The sequence below is a fragment of the Heterocephalus glaber genome, unplaced genomic scaffold (assembly GCF_053883595.1).
Source record: "Heterocephalus glaber isolate CG9 unplaced genomic scaffold, H.glaber_assembly_v1.0 deba00001452, whole genome shotgun sequence".
Taxonomy (NCBI): domain Eukaryota; kingdom Metazoa; phylum Chordata; class Mammalia; order Rodentia; family Bathyergidae; genus Heterocephalus; species Heterocephalus glaber.
In genome coordinates, this window is record NW_028258302.1 from 211,500 (window position 1) to 231,719 (window position 20,220).

At 43.6% G+C, this 20,220-nt stretch overlaps 1 protein-coding gene and 1 long non-coding RNA gene across 2 annotated transcripts; one reads left to right on the forward strand and one right to left on the reverse strand.

The window, feature by feature from the left end:
• Window positions 1-279: 279 nt before the first annotated feature.
• Window positions 280-9,288, reverse strand: Klf17 (KLF transcription factor 17). Its single transcript, XM_004871922.4, has 4 exons — window positions 9,009-9,288; window positions 1,355-2,201; window positions 759-1,003; window positions 280-402 (listed from the first exon to the last, which is right to left on the reverse strand). Exons 1-3 carry the CDS (start codon window positions 9,063-9,065, stop codon window positions 759-761), a joined length of 1,149 nt encoding a protein of 382 aa, XP_004871979.4. The 5' UTR covers window positions 9,066-9,288; the 3' UTR covers window positions 280-402.
• A 23-nt stretch (window positions 9,289-9,311) lies between these two features.
• LOC110347118 (uncharacterized) lies at window positions 9,312-17,379 on the forward strand. Its single transcript, XR_002391522.2, has 3 exons — window positions 9,312-9,702; window positions 11,033-11,164; window positions 16,999-17,379. It is a non-coding gene; the product is annotated as an uncharacterized LOC110347118 (long non-coding RNA).
• The last annotated feature ends 2,841 nt before the right edge of the window (window positions 17,380-20,220 follow it).

A 20,220-nucleotide genomic window follows, 5' to 3' on the forward strand; every position in this document is an offset into this window, starting at 1 on the left:
GGAGAAACTATGCCTTACATAGCAATTCTTAGAAGGGAGAGAAGAAGGCAGAGTGTCTCTGCCTGGCTCTCTCTTAATTCCCATTTCCTATTAGTGAAATCTTACCCCATGAATACTAATTCCCTGACACATCCAGGTTTCTGTGGCTACGCGGGATGCTGGATCCCATTCTGTGGTGGGCCATTCCACTCAGGTCTGGAAGGAAGAGACAAATGCTGGACACACAGGTGATTAGCCCCAGGAGATCTGATGCAGTATATATGACATACCCAACTATAGTCCAGGATGGTTTTTCTTATTTTCCAGAGGATGAATTAAGGCATGTTGATGAAAGAGATTTCCCAAGGTCACTTGGCGAGTCATAGTGATGAGTTCAAGATCTAAACAGTCTCACACCAGAATCTGGAAGAACAAGATTTAAAAACTTGGGTTTTATGAAGCAGGCAGAAGAGAGTCACTAAAGGTTTCAAGCTGGGGAATGATGGGAGACAGAGAGCTTTTTAATAAACGCCAGTATCTACTGTACTCTATCTTCCTGTCTGGCTAACTGTCACAAGTAGGTGGCCCCAGAGAGGGGAAGGAATCCAAAAGAGTGCTTGAGAGTTTTGAAGACTCACTAATGGGGTTCAGAGCTTTATCTGGGCTTCAGCATTGCCTCTTAATCTTTCTGTCTTCACCTAAGCCCGTACCTGCCAAAGAGATGGTCAGAGGCCAACAGGATCTGGGTAGAAAAGCCAAAATGAGAACAGGAGACTGACCTAAAGACCAGGAGCAAGAGGACCATCCATCTGTCCATTGTTGGCCAGCTGTCTTAGGGAATCCAGCAGTCGCTGATGCGTCTTTTGGTGTTGTTTGAGATGGTCAGACCTCATGAACTGTCGGTCACACTGATTACACGTATGTGGCCGGTGTTTGGTGTGTCTCCGCATATGACGCTGAAGCTCATCAGAACGGAAGAAACACCAGGTACAGTCTTCCCAGTTGCACTTGTAGGGCTTCTCCCCTAAGGAGTTATAGAGGCGGAATTAAGTGGAAGAGTAGCCAAATGGTGAGACAAAGGGATCTGACAGGAAGCAGGAAAAGTCAGGGCTGGGGAATCAAAAGGGAAGATGCAGGAAACCAGAGAAAAAAATAAAAATACAGAAAGAAAACAAATGAAAACCAGAGAGGGTACAATGCCATCATTTGCACCCTCCCCATCTTCCTGGCAGTTATTCTGGTTGGCAAGTTGGTGGAGTCAACAGAGCTTGGTTCCAAGCATGAAAGATGAATTTCCAATCCCATCCATTACCAATCAGTATACAAATCGAAAGCCCAGGGACTTCACCCCCTCCCCAGCTGATTCATCATTCACCTGTGTGTTTGCGCTGGTGATTCACGAGGTGGGAGCGCTTGGTATAAGCTTTTCCACAGTCCTTATATGGGCAGCAGTACGGTCTTAGAATTGGGGGTTGCTTTCCGGGTGCCCCTCCCCAGACCCCAGAGTTCTCTGCTCTCTGAGGAGCAGGTGTAGGCTGCTCAGGCAGGAAGAGGTCTTTGTGGGAGCCTGACCGACTCACAAGAGAGTCCTGGGATTCCAAGGTCTGCAATGATTGGGACTTAGCAGGGGGAATCGCAAGGTTGTAGGGATTTCTGGGTGGCAACATCTGAGCCACAGACAGGAATACACCCTGGGCCTCACTGGAAGGCATGGTCGGAGCCAATAACATTTTAGATTGTAAAGAGGCTCCGATAGAAGGTATTGTTGGGGTCCAAGAATAAGGCATTGTCGGATCACTGGTGGAGGACATCGTTGAAATTCCACTTGAAGCTGACACTATCCCGCTGAGGGGCATCCTCGGATTCTCACTGTACGTCAGATCCCCTCCTCGAATCCCAGGCTCTAAGGACATCATCTGGGGTCCCCTTCCAATCATCCCTGGCTGGGAGGGAGACAAGCTCTGGCAGATCTTCTGGTAGGGGGTGAGAGTGCCTTGGAGGCAATAGCTTACAGTGTGCTCATTCTGTGACACACTGAAACAGGGCCTCACTTCGCCTGCATCCTGCCTTGGTGTCTCAGGAGACACCAAGAGGGTCCCCATCGTCTCTCTGCCCTGAGAGCAGTGCTTGGTGCCTGGTGGGCCGTGGTTCCAAGATGTGTATACTCCACTGCTTCTGAAAGACGGCCACATATCTGTGATGGATGATGGCTTCATGGTATCCTGGGAGAAGGAGAAAATGAGGTGAAATTCACCCTAGGGCAAATTCCAGTTCTACACAGCCCTCCTTCCCATGCCCAGATCCCATGCTGATCCAGGCTTCCATCACCTCTGACCTGAACTATCCTGCCTCTACTCGGGCTTTCTATAATTCAGGACTGGCTGACAGGAGCACAACAGAAGCGTAACTCAAATTTACGTCTCCTTTTTTTTTGAGACAAGGCCTTTCTATGTAGTTCAAGGTTGCCTTGAACTCACTATGTAGCCCAGGCTAGTCCCAAGCTACAGCGATCCTCCTGCCTCAGCCTCCTGAGTGCTGGGATTGCAGGGGTGCACCACCATACCTGGCTCTTTTGGTTTTGGTGTGCTTTTATGATTAATTATTTGATTGACTTTGCAGTACAGGGGATTGAACCCAGGGCCTTCACACTGAAATATATTCCTAGCTCCGCATCACCCCTTTTAAATTTTGAGGCAGGATGCATCCTCCTGCTTCCGCCTCCCAAGAGTATCATTATCCCTGTGGTGAGAGGGGAGAAAGATGTAAGGGAGGCTAGTGAGGAATGGAAATGATCAAATTGTTATATCCATATATGAAAATGAAATAATAAACACAATAAATGCTAAAAAAAGAAAAGTCTCCTGAAAACAAAGGGAGGAGTGGTTGTCTGGGAAGTCGGGCAGAATCCCTTGATGGCTGAGACTAGTATGAAGGGTGAGGAAAAGATTGGGAATTGAAGCTTTTAAAATAGGATACAATTTGAAATCTCATTTTTACCAGGTGTCGTGGCACACACCTGTAATCCCAGCACTCAGGAGGCTGAGGCAGGAGCATCATTGAGAGTTTGAGGCCAGTCTAGCTACATAGTGGGTTCAAGACAAGCCTGAGCTGCATAGGGAGACCTTGTCACAAAAGAAAAAAAAAAAAAAGCCACTCTCTTACACTATATTGTATCTTTTTTTTTTGGAACCGGGGATTGAACTCAGGTCCTTGCGCTTGCGCAGTAGGCGGCAAAACCACTGAGCTAAATCCCCGGCCCCTTACACTATATTATAGGAATACAAGTAGGCGCTCTAGAGCTGAGAGCTGGGAATGCTACTCCAACTTCCCATCCACTTCTCCAATGCGATGGACCAGAAAGAACAATCCATTCAAATGTGAAGACCAAAACATAAGGCACAAATATTCATAGACACAAAAACATCCACATAGAAACTGAAGATTGCAATTTCCCAAAAGACAAGTTCACCAAAAAAAAAAAGATGCTACACAGAGAAAAATATAACACTCCAACATTTTTTAAAAAGCACAACTTAGAAGAACAAGTACAAGTTCCACACCAATTACAAGAACATCACAGCAGAAAAAATTCAGAGAAATTATGTCTAAACAATTAGAAATTAAGATATCCCCTCAAAATACAATAAAATAAAAGGACATTCCCAGATTTTAAGAGGAAAAAAAAAAGCTGAGGAAGATCACTATCATTTGACCTGCCCTGCAAGAAACATTAATGGGAATCCTGCAGGTTGAAATCAAAGGACACTAGACAGTCCCAACAGCTGCTGTTAAAGCCATAAAGAAATCTGCCACAAGATCTCTGGGAAGGGTGATATAAAGACAATTATTCTAAAAGTACTATTGTAGCTGGGTGTGGTGGTGCACACCTGCAATCCTAGCACTCAAGAAGCTGAGGTAGGAGGATTGCTGCAAGTTCCAGGCCAGTCTCAGCTACTTAGTGAGGTCAAGGCCAGCCTGGACTACATAGCAAGACTCTGTCTCAAAAAAAACAAAACACACCAATGCATCTCAAATGCTTGCAAAAAATTGAAGAGGATGGAACACTTCCTAATACACTCTATAGCCCAACATTGCCGTGCTCCCAAAACCAAAGACATAAGAACATAGAATCTTGGGCCGGGGATTGAGCTCAGTGGTTCTGTCGCCTGCCCCGCAAGCACAACGATCCAAGTTCGATCCCCAGTACCTAAAAAAAAAGAATACAGAATCAACATCTTTTACAAATATGGATGGAAAACAAGTAAGACTGAGGCTTTTCTTCCGAAACCATGGTCAAGGATGCCTGTTTTTGCCACTTTCAGTCAATGTGGTATTGGAAGTTCTAGCCAGAGCAATTGGACAAATAAGAAAGGAATTCCAATCAGAAAGGAAGTTGCCTCTAATTACAGGAGACATGATCTTCTATGTGGGGAAACACTGCAGCTTACCAGGGGTGGGGAAAATATCAAAAAAAAAAAAAAAAAAAAAAACCTGTTGGAATGAATAAATTCAAAGTAGCAGGACACCAACACACTGAAGCAAATGTGGCAGCACACACCTGTAATCAGAGGACTCTGGGAGCCTGAGGCAGGAGGATCAAAAGTTTGAGGCCAGCCTGGGCAAGTAAGCAACTTAGTCTTAAAATAAATAAAAAATTAAAAGGGAGGGAGACGTAGCTCAGTTTGAAAACCCTGTATTCAATCTCCACTACCACCAAAAATAAATAAAAATCAGCACAAAAATTAGTTGTGTTTTTATACAACAGCACTGAGTAACCCAAACAGGAAATTAGGAAAACAACTACATTTACAATAGTTTAAAAAAGAACAAAGCACCTAGAAATTAATTTAACAAAGGAGATTAACTCAATCACTGAAAATTACAAAATGCTGCTGAAAGAAAAATTTTTAAGACACAAGTGACTTTTTATGTTCATGGAATGAAAGACTTACTATTGTTAAGATGTCAGTACTCCTCAAAGAAGTTTAAAGATTCAGTACAATTCCTAACAAATTCCTACATTTTTTGCAGAAATAGAAAAATCCATTTTAGTGAGAAACCGAAAGTGGAAATAAGGACTAAAATGTGTAATAGATATTGGGAAATGGGAAGAAAATGTTCAAATGGGAAGGGGAACAAGGGGGGAAGGGGAACAAGGGAGGAAGGAGGGAGAAAGGAAGGGACAAGAAAAAGTGGAAACAGAAGGAAAAAATGGAAACAAAGCTTTTGTACATAAGGAAGTCAGGGGGCCGGGGATTTAGCTCAGTGGTCCTGCCGTCTGCCTGGAAAGCAAAAGGTCCCAAGTTCGACCCCTGTTACCCCCCCCCCAAAAAAAACAAACAAACAAACATAAGGAGGACAGGGGGCCTGAGGGGACTGGAGAAATAGGAAAAAAGAGGCAGGTTGTATCATGTACAGGTGGAAATTCCCTGTGATGAGAGTTATCATTATGTATGCCTAAACTGTACGAATAAGTTTTGCTATTTTAAAAATTCATTTTAAAATTCATATGGAATGTTTGTGTGATATTGAGAATTGAACCCAGAAGCCTTCACACAGAGTTACATCTCAAGGCCCCCACAACACCCCTTTGTTTATTAATTTTGAGATGAGGTCTCACCAAGTCCCTAAATTGCCCAGGCTGGGATGGAACTTGTGATCCTCCTGCCTCAGCCTCCCAGAATGCTAGGATTACAGGCAATACACCCAGTTACATACTTGGAATCTTAAAGGACCCTCAAAAAGCCAAAACAATCTTGAAAAAGAACAAAGCTAGAATTCACACCTCCTGATTTCAAAACTTAGTACAGAACCATAGTAATAGCATAGGCATATAAACCAAAAGAATGGGGGGCCCGGGATTTAGCTCAGTGGTTTCGCTGCCTGCGCAAGCACAAGGACCCGAGTTCAATCCCCAGTACCAAAAAAAAAAAAAAAAGGATGTAATAGACCCCAGACATAAGCCCACACTCATTTGGTCAACTGATATTTGACATAGGTGCCAAGACCATTAATTGGGGAAATAACTATCTTTTCAAATGGTGTTGGGAAAACCAACTAGCCACCATGTAAAAGAATGAAATTGAGAGCCAGAGATTTAGCTCAGTGGTTTAAAAAAAAAAAAAGAATGAAATTGAATCTTTACCTAACACCATATACAAAATTTAACTCAAAACCAAGCGTGGTAGTGTTCACCTATAATCCCAGCACTCTGGAGGCTAAGGCCAGAGGACTGAGTCTGAAGTCAGCCTGAGCTACATAGCAAGATCCTATCTCAATGTATAAAAACTTCAGGGCATGGTGGTACCTGAATGTAATCCCAGCACTGGGTGGTTGATGGCCAGCCTGAGCTACATACTGAGACTATGTCCCAAAAAAACAAACTTTAGGGCCGGGGATTTAGCTCAGTGGTTTCGCCGCCTGCTGCGCAAGCGCAAGGACCCGAGTTCGATCTCCGGTACCAAAGAAAAAACTTTAATAAACTTAAAAACAAAAACAAAAAACCCTCAAAATGGACAGAAGATGTAAATGTAAGATTCAAAACTATAAAACTCTTAGTCCATGACAAAAAATTTTGTGCAAAGGACACTATCAACAGAATGCCTCAGCCTCCTGAGTGCTGGGATTACAGAGGTGCACCACCATGCCTGGCTCACATTGATGTTCTTAAGTGTTTGGTAGAATTAATTCACCAGTGAAGCTAAGTCCAGGACTTCTCTTTTGGAAATAAGGAACAAGAGAGATATAAATAATATAAGGGAGGGTGTAATGGGAAAAAAAGAAGCAAGATATATCGTGCACAGGTACAAATTCCCTATGATGAGTGTTATCAGTATATATATGTACAATGTACCAATAAATGTTTTGCTTCAAAAAAATACTAGAGATAGAAGATCCAGCTATATTATACCATCAGAGTCAGGTGTGGTAGCTCATGCCTGTAATCCCAGCACTCTAGAGGCTGAAGTAGGAGGATCATTGGGAGTTTGAGGCCAGTCTAGGCTACATAGTGAGTTCAAAGCCAGCCTGAACTACATAGTGAGATCCTGTCTCCAAAAAAAAAAAATGAATAAAAAAAATTAAAAATAAATTATACCATGAAAACACAATCTGATAAACCCAGAAGGAAAACTCTAGAATAGAATTGTAAAAAACTCAACATCAATCCTAAAAATAAAAAAGTAATTTTTAAGAAGTTCAAGGGACATAATAACCAGATCCAAGGTGTTGTCTTGAAATGGGATCCTGGTTTGGACACATCAGCTATTGAAGGACATTTTATGGACAACTTGAGGAATTTGAGGGTTAAATCTAAAATGATACAATGAAGCTAATTTTGACAGGTTTGATGATGTTTTGGCTATGGGGAGAAATGTTCTTTTTTTTAAAAGCCCAGAAGCCCTTGGGAGATATCTCAGTTGTTTTATTTGCCATCCTGTGCTCAGTAATCAACCTAAAGCGGACACACAACAGGCAGCAGATGCAAGACCACTGAGGGCTACTTCTGGGGCACTCAGTCTCTTTTCCTTCCTTCTCAGGAATGATCCTCCTGTTTCCCATCTTTCACAAACAAACTCTTTAGAGCTGTCTGAGCCTAGCACTCCCTCATCTTCTCATTCCCCCAGACTTGCTCGGGCCCCCTAGTCCCCACAGAACCACCTTCACAAAGAGCACCAATGACTCCCACAGCATTAGGTCCAAGCAACACTTCTGCAACTCCTTCCTGCTTGACCTCTCCAGAGCTTGAGGTTATTAGCTCCACTCTTCTCCGCCAGCTCTTCTCCGCCACCCCTTGGCCTCAGGAACACAAATGGACACTTTCCTGGCTTTCTTCCCTTTTCTCTGGCCCCTCCTCCAGTCTCCTGCAGATTTACCTATTCTCTCCGGGCAATCTTTCCAATGCTAATGGATCCATTTCTACTTGTATTCCAATTATTCTTAAACCCATAGCTCTAGGGAAGATCCCTCCTGAGTATTTCAGCAGCCTGATTTATTTCAGTAGCCACAGGCACTTCAAAGGGATTATACTCCAAACTCTTGATAATCCTTGCCCACCACCCCCTCCCTACAAAAATCCTATTACTCTTGTTCCTTCTTGTCCTTTGCTTTCTCAGAAAATGTCACCATTTTCACTCAATTGTGCAAGTGAGAAATCTGTTAAGTTATCCTGAGTGCTTCCTTCACCATGTAGATCCAACTACAAGCGTCTCTTGGTACCAGTGGAGGACTGGTTCCAGAACTCCTACCCCGATGCTCAAGCCTCTGGTGTAAAACAGCACAGTATCTGCTTCTAACCTACACGTCCCCTGGGTTGGGGATTTAGCTCAGTGGTTTCGCCGCCTGCTACGCAAGCACAAACACCGGAGTTCGATCCCCGGTACCAAAATAAATAAATAAATTTTTTAAAAAACAAAAAAACCAACCTACACATTCCCTGGTACACTTTAAATCATCCCCCGATTACTTATAATGAACAATACATTGTAATGCTATGTAGCTTGTGTTTCTACTTTCAAAACATCTCCAGATGCTACTGTTTCTCCTTACTCTCACTTCTCACTCGGCTTATCACAACAGCTTTCAACCGAGCCCCCCCACCCCGGGGCATTCTTTTAGAAATACAAATGACAGATAAAGGCCACCTTCTGCCCTTGGAAGAACCAACTCCATTCCTGAACCATCTCCTGCTTCCGGCCTCCCCTGCTGTAGGCCCTGGGCTCTCAGCCTATCTTTCCTCCGGAGCAGAGGAATTCTCCCTCCAGTTTCAGGACCTAGAAACATTGTCTAGACCCAGATTAAGCCCTCAGCTGTCTGTCCTCTGACCTCCAAAATTTAAACCGAAGACCTCTTGCCCATTGCTCCTGTGGCTCTGTGTACTGCAGTCCGATCCATCCACTAAGTACTTATTAAGGCCCTGGGTTGCAACCCTAGTGCCAACAAATACCCCCTCCTCTTCCGCTTCCCCCCACCTCCCCAACCTCCAATCGTCAGCCACTCACTCAACCACCCCTGGACGACCCCAGTCTCACCTGGAAAGGCTGGTTCACAGGCTGCCACCGGCTCAGCTCCTCAGCGCCCTGCTCCATCTCAGCCTGGAGCACCAGCTGCACACTGGGACTCCCGGGACACAGACCCACTCCAGCCCAGAGGGAAGGCCAGCCGCGGTAAGGAGTCACAGGCAGTCGCCGGCCGTGTCACAGCACCCACACGCCACAATCACTGCCAAGCTTCCACTTAACGCAGTGCTAAGGGGCGGAGCCAAGACCACCAGGGGCGGGGTCAAGGCCGCCTTCAGCTGCTCCCCTCAGCCATCCTAACCAGCCACCCACCAGAGCCCCACCAAACATTGCCTGGATCAGTAGCAGGGGACCTCAATAACACTTTTTTTTTTTTTTTTTTTTTTTGAGACAGGGTTGTGCTAGCCTTGAACGCACTGGAATCTTCTTGCCTCAGCCTTCTGAGTGCTGGGATTACAGGCATGCACCACCACGCCCCTCTCAGTAACACTTCTTAACAGTAAATATGTGAACTCACCATACCTATGTTTGATAAACTTCAGTCTGAGCAGCTCTATTTGACCCCAAGTTACTCTGGGGAAACCGAGATCTGAGACTCGAGCCGGGCGTCTGGAGTCTTGAGGGAGGAGAATCGCAAGGCTGGTCGCAGGGCCCCTGCAGACCGGAAGGACGCCACGGCCCCCAGACTGGGTTCTTGCCAGGATAGGTGGGTTGGAACTTTTCTATTGTTGGTGGACACCTCTGTCCCAACCAGAGCCTGGGAGCGCCACTCTACAGCTGAGCTCCACAATATTGCCGGAGGGGGTTGGGGGGGGGGTGGCTCAGAACTAGAGAGGCAATGGTAAAGAAGACAGAACAAAGTCTTTGCCCTGGGGGGATTTCCGCCCTAAACTAGCAGGCAAGAAATGAATTTTGTTTAAGTCAGTCATTAATATATCTTGGAAGGTGAATGCAGTAGAGAAGACAAAACAGAAAATGTGAGCTAACAACTAAATACCTGAAAAGAATCAGCCATAGGAAGATAGGAAGACAAGAGACAGCTGGGCTCCGCTAGAAGGAAAATAGAAAAGGAAATTGAGGGGATCGCAGTGAAGTGAATGGAGGTCGGAGGAGCATGGCATTAGGACAGAGGGTTGCAAAGGACAGGTTCCAGCACAAAAGGCATCAAAAAGGATGAATAAATAGATGAATGCCCTTGACAATGTAAGAAGCTCCAAGACAGAACTTGGTGCTGCTTTGAACTGATGCTGGAGAAGAAAAGCAGTTACCTCCAGCCCCTGGGAAGTGGCTGATACTAGAATTTAGGCAGATTTGGGGCTGCGTACAGATGCTGAACAGGTTGGCTTGAGGTGACCTGTGGGGATGTTCAGGAAGCAGTTGGATGGGTTAGAAGCATAAGATGCAAAGTCTGGGCTGTAGTTGCAGATTTTAGACTTGAAGCCATTAGAATAAATGAGATAACCTAGGATTAGGATAAGAGGCTAAGGGCAAACCTCTAGCTACCTCGCCTACTGTTTGGCACATGGGAGAGGATTAGTACTGTCAAATGAAGAAGTAGACGGGGCCAGGCATGGTGGTACATGCCTGCAATCACAGCTATTCAGGAGGCTGAGGCAGGAGGACCTTGAGTTCAGGGCCAGCCTGAGCACCACAATGAGACCCCCAACTCAAAAAAGAAAAAAGGAATTATAACTTCCAAAAGGAATTATAAACTGGGTGTGGGGGTGCCTGTAATCTCAGCACTCAAGAGGCTCGAGCAAAAGGATACTAATGCTGCTAATTTGAGGCTAACCTGAACTATATAGTGAGACTCTATCTCAAACAAACAAACAAAAAAGAAATTATAACTTCAATTAGAATGAATGAATTAGAATGTCACGTGTCATAAATCTTAAAACTGCTATCTGCTAAATGCAATGTGGTATCCAGGAACAGAAAAAAGTGGAAAACATGGTGAAATCTGGATAAAGTCTGTAATTTAGCTGGTAATAGTATACCAATGTTCATTCCTTAGTTTTTGTTTGTTTGTTTTGCAGTGCTGAAGATCAAATCCAGGGCCCTGTGCACTCTAGGCAAAGTGCTCCACTACTGAGCTACATCCCCAGCCTGACTTCTTAGTTTTCACAAGCACAGTTATGTATGATGTAGCATTAGGAAATCTGAGGAAGGTGAGCAGTGACACTATGCACCACCTTTGCAACCTGACCATTGCAGCTTTTCTGTGAATCTAAAATTATTCCCAGATAAAAAGTTTATTTTACAAAATGTAAGCTTGGGGCTGGGGATGTAGATCAGTGGTAGAGCATGCACAAGGGACCCTGGGTTCAATCCCCAGCAAAGAAAAACAAGGTTTTTTAATGGAAGCTCAAAAACAAAGGCAAGCTGCAAAGGGATTCAAGCAATATGATAGCACTCATAAAAAGTTTTAAAACATGAAAAACTTACTAGCTATTGTTTCTGAGTATGATATATTAAGTAAAGATAAAATCATTCATTCCATGATACATACCAAATTTAAGGTAGTAAGATTAAGAAAAACACTGAAATTATGTGTTTCACTAAGTTGAAATATGACTCTGATCAATTTCTTAGTCGCACAGTAATTAGGTTCTATAATATATCACCTTAAATATAATTCCTAAGATCCTTAGTTAACTCCAAAACTTAAGATAAATATTAAATACCTTTGTTTCTTATTTTTGTAGATTATGAAACGGATTGATCTTTGGGTCATTTTAATGAATGCATTAATAATTGTCATTTTACCCAGGCATGATGGTGCACACCTATAATCTCAGCACTCCATGGGCTGAGGCAGTAGGATCACTGTGAGTTCAAGGCCAGCCTGGACTACATAGTGAGACCCTGTCTCAAAAAAAAAAAAAGATTTTATGAGAAACAGTAATATACAGAGAAGCACATCTGGTAAAATAAGGGGAAAAAACATGTTTGTTTGTTTGGTTTTTTCATTATGTAATTCAAGCTGGCTTTGAACTCATTGTGTAGCCCAGGCTGGCCTCAAACTCAGGGCGATCCTCCTGCCTCAGTCTCCCAAGTGTTGGGATTACAGGCACATGCTACCACACCTGGCAAAAAAAACATGTATTTTTAGGCAAATCATCAAGTCAGTCTAACCTGTCTAAAGATGAAAACTTGTTTGATTAAGTGAATTTAGATTCTTGGATAAAATCACATCTGAGCTGGCTGTTTCTATGAGAAAAGTTTTTGTTTTGTTTTGCTTATCCCACCTAGACTATTAAAAGTTTAGCTTCTTTATTTTCTGGGAGTTTTAGCAAAATTAGATTTATATAAGCTCCTATGAGTCTCCAAAACCAAGCAGAACAAAGCTTCTTTAAGTCTTTATAATCTAAAAATTGTTCACCATACAAATCCATGAAAAAAATCCAATAAAGCAAAGTTCCTACCCAAAAAAAAAAGTCTTCATAATCTAATTTAGTACCCCTGGCAAAGTAGAAAATACGCAAAAGACCAGAGGATCAATGGGACAGATTAGAAAATGCAGAAACAATTTCAAACACACTCAGCCACCTTACCTTTGACAAAGGAGCCAAACACCTTCACTGGAAGAAAGATAGCCTCTTTAATAAATGTGCTAGAAAAACTAGCTTCCTACATGCTGAAGATTAAAACTAGACCCATATCTTTCACCATGTACTAAACTAAAATTGGAATAGATCAAAGATTTAAACAATAAACAGAGACACTAAATCTGCAGGAAGATAGAATAGGTAGAACTCTTTTTATTTAGTCTTTTTTTTTTTTTGGTACTGAGGATTGAACTCAGGTCCTTGTACTTTCAAGGCAGGTGGCAGAACCACTGAACTAAATTCCCGGCCCTAGGTAGAACTCGAAGACATTGGTATCTGCAAATACTATATGAACAAAATCCCGATCACACAGGAACTATCACAAAGAATCAACACTGGGATCTCATTTTAAAAGCTTTTGCACAGCAAAAGAAACCACCAACAGTGAAGACAACCCACAGAGTGGGAAAAAATTTTATCAGCTATTTCTCAAACAAAGGAGTAAAATAGAGAATATATAAAGAACTCAAAAAATCAGAACCCCCAAATTTAATGACCCAATCCAAAAATGGGCATCTGAAATGAACAGACACTTCTCAGATGAAGAAGTAGAAACACCAGATAAATATAAGAAAAAATGTTCAGCGTCACTGATCATTCAAGAGATACAAATTGAAACAACACTGAGATTCCATCTCACTCCAGAAAGAATGGTTATTATCAAGAAAACAACCAATAACAAATGCTAGAGGGGCTGTAGGGAAAAAGGAATCCTTATCCACTGTTAGTGGGAGTGTAGATTGGTGCAACCATGGTGGAAATCAGTGTGGAGATTCTCACAAAACAAAAACTAAAGGTTCCATTTGACCCAGCTATTCCCCCTTCTTGGTATCTTCTGGAAAGAATTAAAAGCGTCATGCCACAGTGATATAGGTATGCCCATGTGTTATAGTGGCACTGTTTTGGGCCAGGGATTTAGCTCAGTGGTTCTGCCACCTACCTCAAAAGTGCAAGGTCCTGAGTTGGATCCCTGGTACCAAAAAAAAAAACGAAGTGATACAGTGGCACAGTTTGTAATAGCTAAATCTTGGAAACAACCCAAATGCCCATCATCTGACAAATGGATGAAGAAGATGTGGAGGGTTTTTTTTATAAATGGAGTACTACTTAGCCATAAAGGAAGATAAACTTGAGAAATTTATCGCTAAATGGATGCACCTTGAGGCCATACTCTCAAGTGAAATAAATCAGACACACATGTGTAAATACCAAATTATTTCTCTGGTATGAGAAACCAAAAGTGGAAATAAGGACCAAAATGTGTAGTAGATATTGGGAAATGGGAAGAAAAAGTTCAAATGAGATGAGGAGCAAGGGAGGGGGGAGGGAGAAAGGAAAGAAGGGACAAGGGGAAAAAAAGAATGGAAGGGAAAAATGGAAACAAAGCTTTTGTAAATAAGGAGGGGAAGAGGGGTTGAAGGGAGAGAGGATAATGGGGAAAAAAGAAGCAAGATATAACATGTACAGATACAAATTCCCTATGATGAATGTGATCGTTATGTATATCTAAAATGTACCAATAAATGTCTTGCAAAAAAAAAAGGAGGAAGAAGAGGAGGAGGACAAGGAGGAGAAGAGGAAGAAGGAGAAGGAGGAGAAGGAAGAGAAAGAGGAGGAGGAGGAGGAAATGGAAATACACAACTCACACAATGAGATTTTAGGCCGTGTCCTCAAAAGGCTGCAGACACACGGGGTTATAGCACATCACTAGTTGGAGCAGACATGGCCACAAAACTCACCAGCCCAGATGGCAAAGGGCCCTTCTGCTTCCCAGTGGGCACAGAATAGTTTAAGTGATTTGATCTCACAAATAATCTGATCTAACAAACCAAATTCTCTGTCATCATTCATCCAACAGAAACTAAACCCCACCATCTACCCCAGCAGAGATCTCCAGTGATCAAGACCTAAAGCCACGGCTGCTCCCCATTGAAACTGGATGATCTGGAATTTGACTCTTGAATATCCAAGCTGCCTTTTTGGCAATTTCAGCCTGAGCTGGTGGTCTAAGCCCCTCCATTCATGGAATGGGACACACCCCAAGATTTAAGCTAGACAAATCATGGGCAAACAGACCCAGACAATAAAAAATAAAATTAAAAAACAAAGAATCCCAGATTTTAAAAAGGAAAAGCAAAAAAGTAAAATTCCATGGCTGGGGATGTAGCTCAGTGGTGCCGCACCTGCCTCGCAAGTGCAAGGTCCCAAGTTAGATCCCTGGTACTGCAAAAAAAAAAAAAAAAATTCCAGTGCCTCTCGGGAGCCTCAATATCAGGCATTGAGAAAAAGACACCGCTGGTCCCAACAGAAGGTGACTGGCCAGAGCTTCCACTGCCAAATCCCAAGCACGAACAGAATGGAAGAAACCTGGAACCTCTGGGAGACCTATTTCAGTGTGGGTTTCCCTGTTTCTGGAAATCTACAAGTTCACTCTTAGTGAAGATAAGAGAGTAAATGCAAAGTCTTGGCAAAGGAAGTAGCCCTCCAGGGCAGCTAACTGCTTTCCTGAAAGGTCTGAAACTCAGTGGGGACACAAACATAGAGTTTCTAGTTTTTCAACCATCGGGGCCACCACTACACCCCACCTCCCTCCAGCCTAAATAAGGGTCATCTCTGTACTCCACAGCCAGACAAATCAAAAGTAATTGTCCACTTCTGGATCCTTTCTTCTGCCCTACTTAAAAAAAAAAAAACAAAAAAAAAAACAGATCGTTGAACAGTTAGTCACTGAATGAAAGAGAAAACCACACCTCTTCCTTTCCCTAAATTCCTCAAACAGGGCCTGTCAGTAGGGGAAGGTGAGGATTAAATTAGATTTTTGACACAATAGCCACAGGTTCTACCTGTCTGTGGTTCTGCATCCATAGATGAACAAATTATAGACTGAAAAACATTTGAGGCAGGAGGATTTCCATGAATTCAAGGCCAGCCTGAACTACATAGCAAGATCCCATCTCTAAAAACCAAGAAAAAAAGAAAGACATTTGAGAAAAAAAATTGAATGTGTACTGATTTTTATTTTCTTGTCATTATTTCCTAAACAGTATTGTGTAACTATTTACATAACATTTACATCATATTCACTATTGTAAGTAATCTAGGGATGATTTTAAATATACTAGAAGAGGGTGGGTGTACTGGTGCACACCTGTGATCCTAGCATTCTGGGAAACTGAGACAGGAGAATCAGGCGACGGAACCCAGCCTGAGCAAGGTAGCAAAACCCTGTCTCAAAAAAAGCCAAGTGTCAGAGTGTGTGCCTCTGACCCCAGCACGTTGCAATCCCAGCACTCGGAAGGATGACACACGGGATCACTGCATGTTAGAGATCAGCCTGAACTGCATACTGTAGCAAGACTCTATCCGGAATAAATAAAGAAACAAATAAAAAGGGTTGGGGATGTAGACCAAGGCAAAGGCCCTGAGTTTAATCCCCAGTATGGGAGAGCAGAGGGGTGGAGGGGTGGTATTTGTGTACAATCTTACAGCTCTTATTTTTTTGTTGTTTTTTTAAGGGAGTTTTTTGTTGTTTTGTTTTGTTGAGACAGGGTCTCACTGTACATATAGGCATGTGTCACCACACTCAGCTGTTTTCTGTTTTTGTCTTGTGGAATAGAGGCTGAATGCTTCACCCTGAACTAAAACCCCAGCACACCCCTCCTTTTGACATAGGGTCTCATTAAGGTGCTAAACTGCCAAGGATACTGGGTTCTACCCCAGCACGCTGGGGCTATAGTATGTGCCACCACACCCGGCTACACTATGCTATTTTATACAAGGGACTTGAACAGCCTCAGATTTTAGTGTGCAAGGGATATATTTCGTTTGCCCTAACTTTGCCAATGTTATCTGAGACTACGCGGGTAAAAAGATTTGCCTGCTTTTTTAGGCTGGTGTTCATACTTCTGCAGTGCTTTGTTCATACAACCCAGAAGCAAGTGGGCCATTGTGACATCCAATAAGAGCAAAGGCCAGTAGGTTGTCCTTCTCCGGACACCGTCTCCAGTTCTGCAGTAGCAATCTGCAGATCTTAGTGGTTTAGAGCAACAGAGTTCATTTTTAGCTCACATAAAATTGTGGCTGCAGTAATCGTATTTTTTTTTAATTCTAGAACCCAGAAAGGTGGATCAGCAGGTGGATGGATTGCTGGAACCACACAATAGCGCCTAAAACTTCTGCTCAAACATGTGTCATCTTGGCTCACATCTTATTGGCTAAACCAAGCCTTGTGACCAAGCCTCATGTTGAGAGTAGAAGGATAATTTTCTCACACTATGGGGCAACACATAGAGAACAACAACAGAGCATGCTAGTAATTATATTTAAGATTTTTGTATCTATGTGTATGAATGAGACTGACTTATTATTTTTCATCCTGCAACTGTCCTTGCCAGGTTTGGGCAAAAAATATGAAGACTGCATAAAAGGATGTGAAGAAGCTGGGCTTGGTGGCACACCCACTGTAATCCCAGCGCTCAGCAGGCTGAGGCAGGAGGATCACCAGCTCAAGACCAGCCTGAACCACATAAGGAGGCCCTGTCTTCTAAAAAAAAAATTCTCATTAGGTTCTTGAACCCATTATTTTTCTTAATATTTAAATTTTTATTAGTACATATTTGCCATACATAATGATCAGTGAATCCCTTATTAAAACCATGAGAATGCTTCAATGAGGATCTTAGAAGAAACAAACTTGGCTGGGAATATGGCTCAGTAGTACAGACTGAGCATGTGCAAGGCCCTGGGTTCAAACCTTAGCACAGAAAAGAGAAATAAAACCAAACTCAGTTTTTCCCACTAAACTCTTGTTATGAACAAGTCTTTGATACCACACCTGGGAGGTTTTCCTCACACAGCCAACCCTACTTTTTGCAGCGCACCCCGGCTGCGGCTCAGTTCACTTCTAAGGCTACTCAGCAACAGTGTTGCTGGGGTTGCTGTTGTTTCTACCTGTGCTTCTGACCACCGGCTATAAATGGAAGTTTCCAGCCAGGTGTGGTTGGGCACACCTGTAATCTCAGCAATCTGGAGGCTGAAGCAGGAAAACCTCCACAAGTTTGTGGCCAGCCTGAGCTACACAGTGAGTTCAAGACCAGCCTGGACTACGTGGTAAGACTCTGTCTCAAAAAAAAACAAAAATAAATTAGGGTTCCCACAATGTCCTCCCCAGATCAGATTAATTTGCTAGATCAACTCACCGAACTCAGAGAAACATTTACTTACATTTAGTAGTTTATTATAAAGGAGGTTAGAAAGGATATAATAAGGGCGTGGAGCTTTCTAAGGACACCACCCACTGGGAACCTACATGGGCTTGTTCCTCTGAAACCGCTCCAAACTCTTGTCTTCTGGGTTTTACTGTGGGTGGCTCTGTACCTAGGTGTGACTGATTATGTCACTGACCATTAGCGTCAATTTAACTTTCTGGTCCTCTCCCCTCCCTAGAGCCTTGGGGGTGGGGCTGAAAGGCCCAACTGTCCCATAGGCCCAGTCTCCCTGGGGACCAGCCCTGTCCTACCACAACCCGGGGGCTGCCAGCCACTTATCAGTTCATTAGCACAAAAGAGGCACTTATCACTTACGATCCCAAGGATTCTAGGAGTTGTAAGCAAGGAAATGAGAAGACAAAATAAATATTTCACAATACCACTGTCCACCAGAACTCAAATCCCTGATGTCACAAGGATGTATATACAACTCCACAGATACTGGCCCATTGCTAGAATCCCATCCGGGTGATTAATACTGAATTCAGTTCATCACGCCAAAGGAATATGTCTCCCAGGGAGAGGCCACTCGGGTTGGCAGGCTTCCACTCAGCTGAGCATTGTAAAGCCAAGAGTTTCTGCAAACACATAGCGTCCCCCTCCCCGTGCCTGGTAGAATCAAGCTAAGAGACAGCAGACTCTCACTATGAGCCTTATCTGAGGGGTTCGTGTAAGACTGGATTTCACTCTTTATAACCCATTTATCCATTGCCTCAGCCTCTGCTACTTTCCTTCTATTCGTTAATAATCAAACCCCTCCACCTTTAGAAGGAACATTAGGTTTGGCCACTGTGCTTGTCAATACCCCAGACAGCACAACCCCAGCAAATGCCTCCCCTCAGTCCACTCCCATTCGGACAGGTTCAAGGGATGCAGGTTTGGGACAGTGGGCAGTCGTAACCACCAGGCAGTGCAGCTACATTTGCTCCTAGCCCATGTCGCCAGAGAGGGGTAAAGGTACAACCCACCCTGTCAGGCCCTAGGAATTCTGACACATGGTTTAATGTCAGTTAAAGCTTCTGGCTAAGGAGCCAGCCCTACTTACAGCACTTGCAATTGCAGCCCTGGTCCTGTGACCACTGTAGCAGGTAGGGAAAGAAAAAGGAAGTTAAGGTGATATGGAGAAGAAGAAGAAGAAGAAAAAATACATAGCCTTTATACCAGCATCCTTGGTAAGAACTGCAGTCATGGTTCACTGCCCCTTCCCCACATCCACCAGAAAAATAGGAAATTCTAGTGGGGATGCTCCTTGTATTCCACTCAGCTGAGAGTGAGCGCAAAGTGTAAGGGTGTGTAGGCCGGTCCCTCATGCTGTTCTCTCCTCGTTTTACAGATAACCCATGTTATAACTGCCTATTCCATCTCTCTATCACACTATAGATGGGAAGGCCCCCACCACCACCACTTTGGGCATTCTGGGCTGTGCCTTGTGTTCCTTGGTCTGAAGAAATGACCTTCAGCCAGCCCTACCTGTGCAATATCACCTGGCCTGGTTTTTCTGCAGCACTCTGAGCATTTGCCCTTTCTACCAGGTAAGCAAAGCCCACGCCAGAGACAGAGTCTATTCCTGCCAAGATCCACTGGTAGCACCCAGGAGACCAGCCTCAGCCTCACTTGTCAGCTGTGCTCAGGGGCTTCCCCACCCAGGAATTTGTCACACAACCATTGGCAGCCACTGCCTCTCGTACTGACAGACGACAGCTCTTGTTGGCACGATGTACCTCACAGGCTGCATGAGGGGCTGAAGACATAGCTCAGTGGTAGACAGTTTGTGTAACATGTGTGAAACCCAAGGTTCAAGCTCCAGCGCTGGAAAAAATAAAAAAAAAAATACAAGAGGAACGTGTCTATATTCAGCTCCCCAAGTCTACTTATTTCATAGACCCACACGGGGATATCTGCTGGTCAACTGGAGTCACCCTGTAAACCTAGAAGGCAGTTACTCTGACAAGCATACTCATGTCATACATTCATGCACCTCTCAAGTTTCTGAAGTACTCTGCCCACACCAGCAACCCTTTAATGAACCAGCATTCCACTGTCCTTCTACCTGACTAGGTGGCCAGGCCACTGTCACAGCCCATGGATCAGTAAAAGCCCAGATACAGAGGTTCTTGCCTACATTAGATTCTTCAGCATGCAGTTCAGCCCAATGAGCTGATTTGTTTTTGCCTTTTTTTTTTTTTTTTGTAAATAAACCATTCCTCTTTTTTTTGGTACCGGAGATTGAACTCAGGTCCTTGCGCTTGCGCAGCAGGTGGTGAAACCACTGAGCTAAATCCCCAGCCTGTTTTTGCCTTCTTTAAGCAGGGTAGCATCCGTCCAAATAGGACATTGTCCATTCATCTT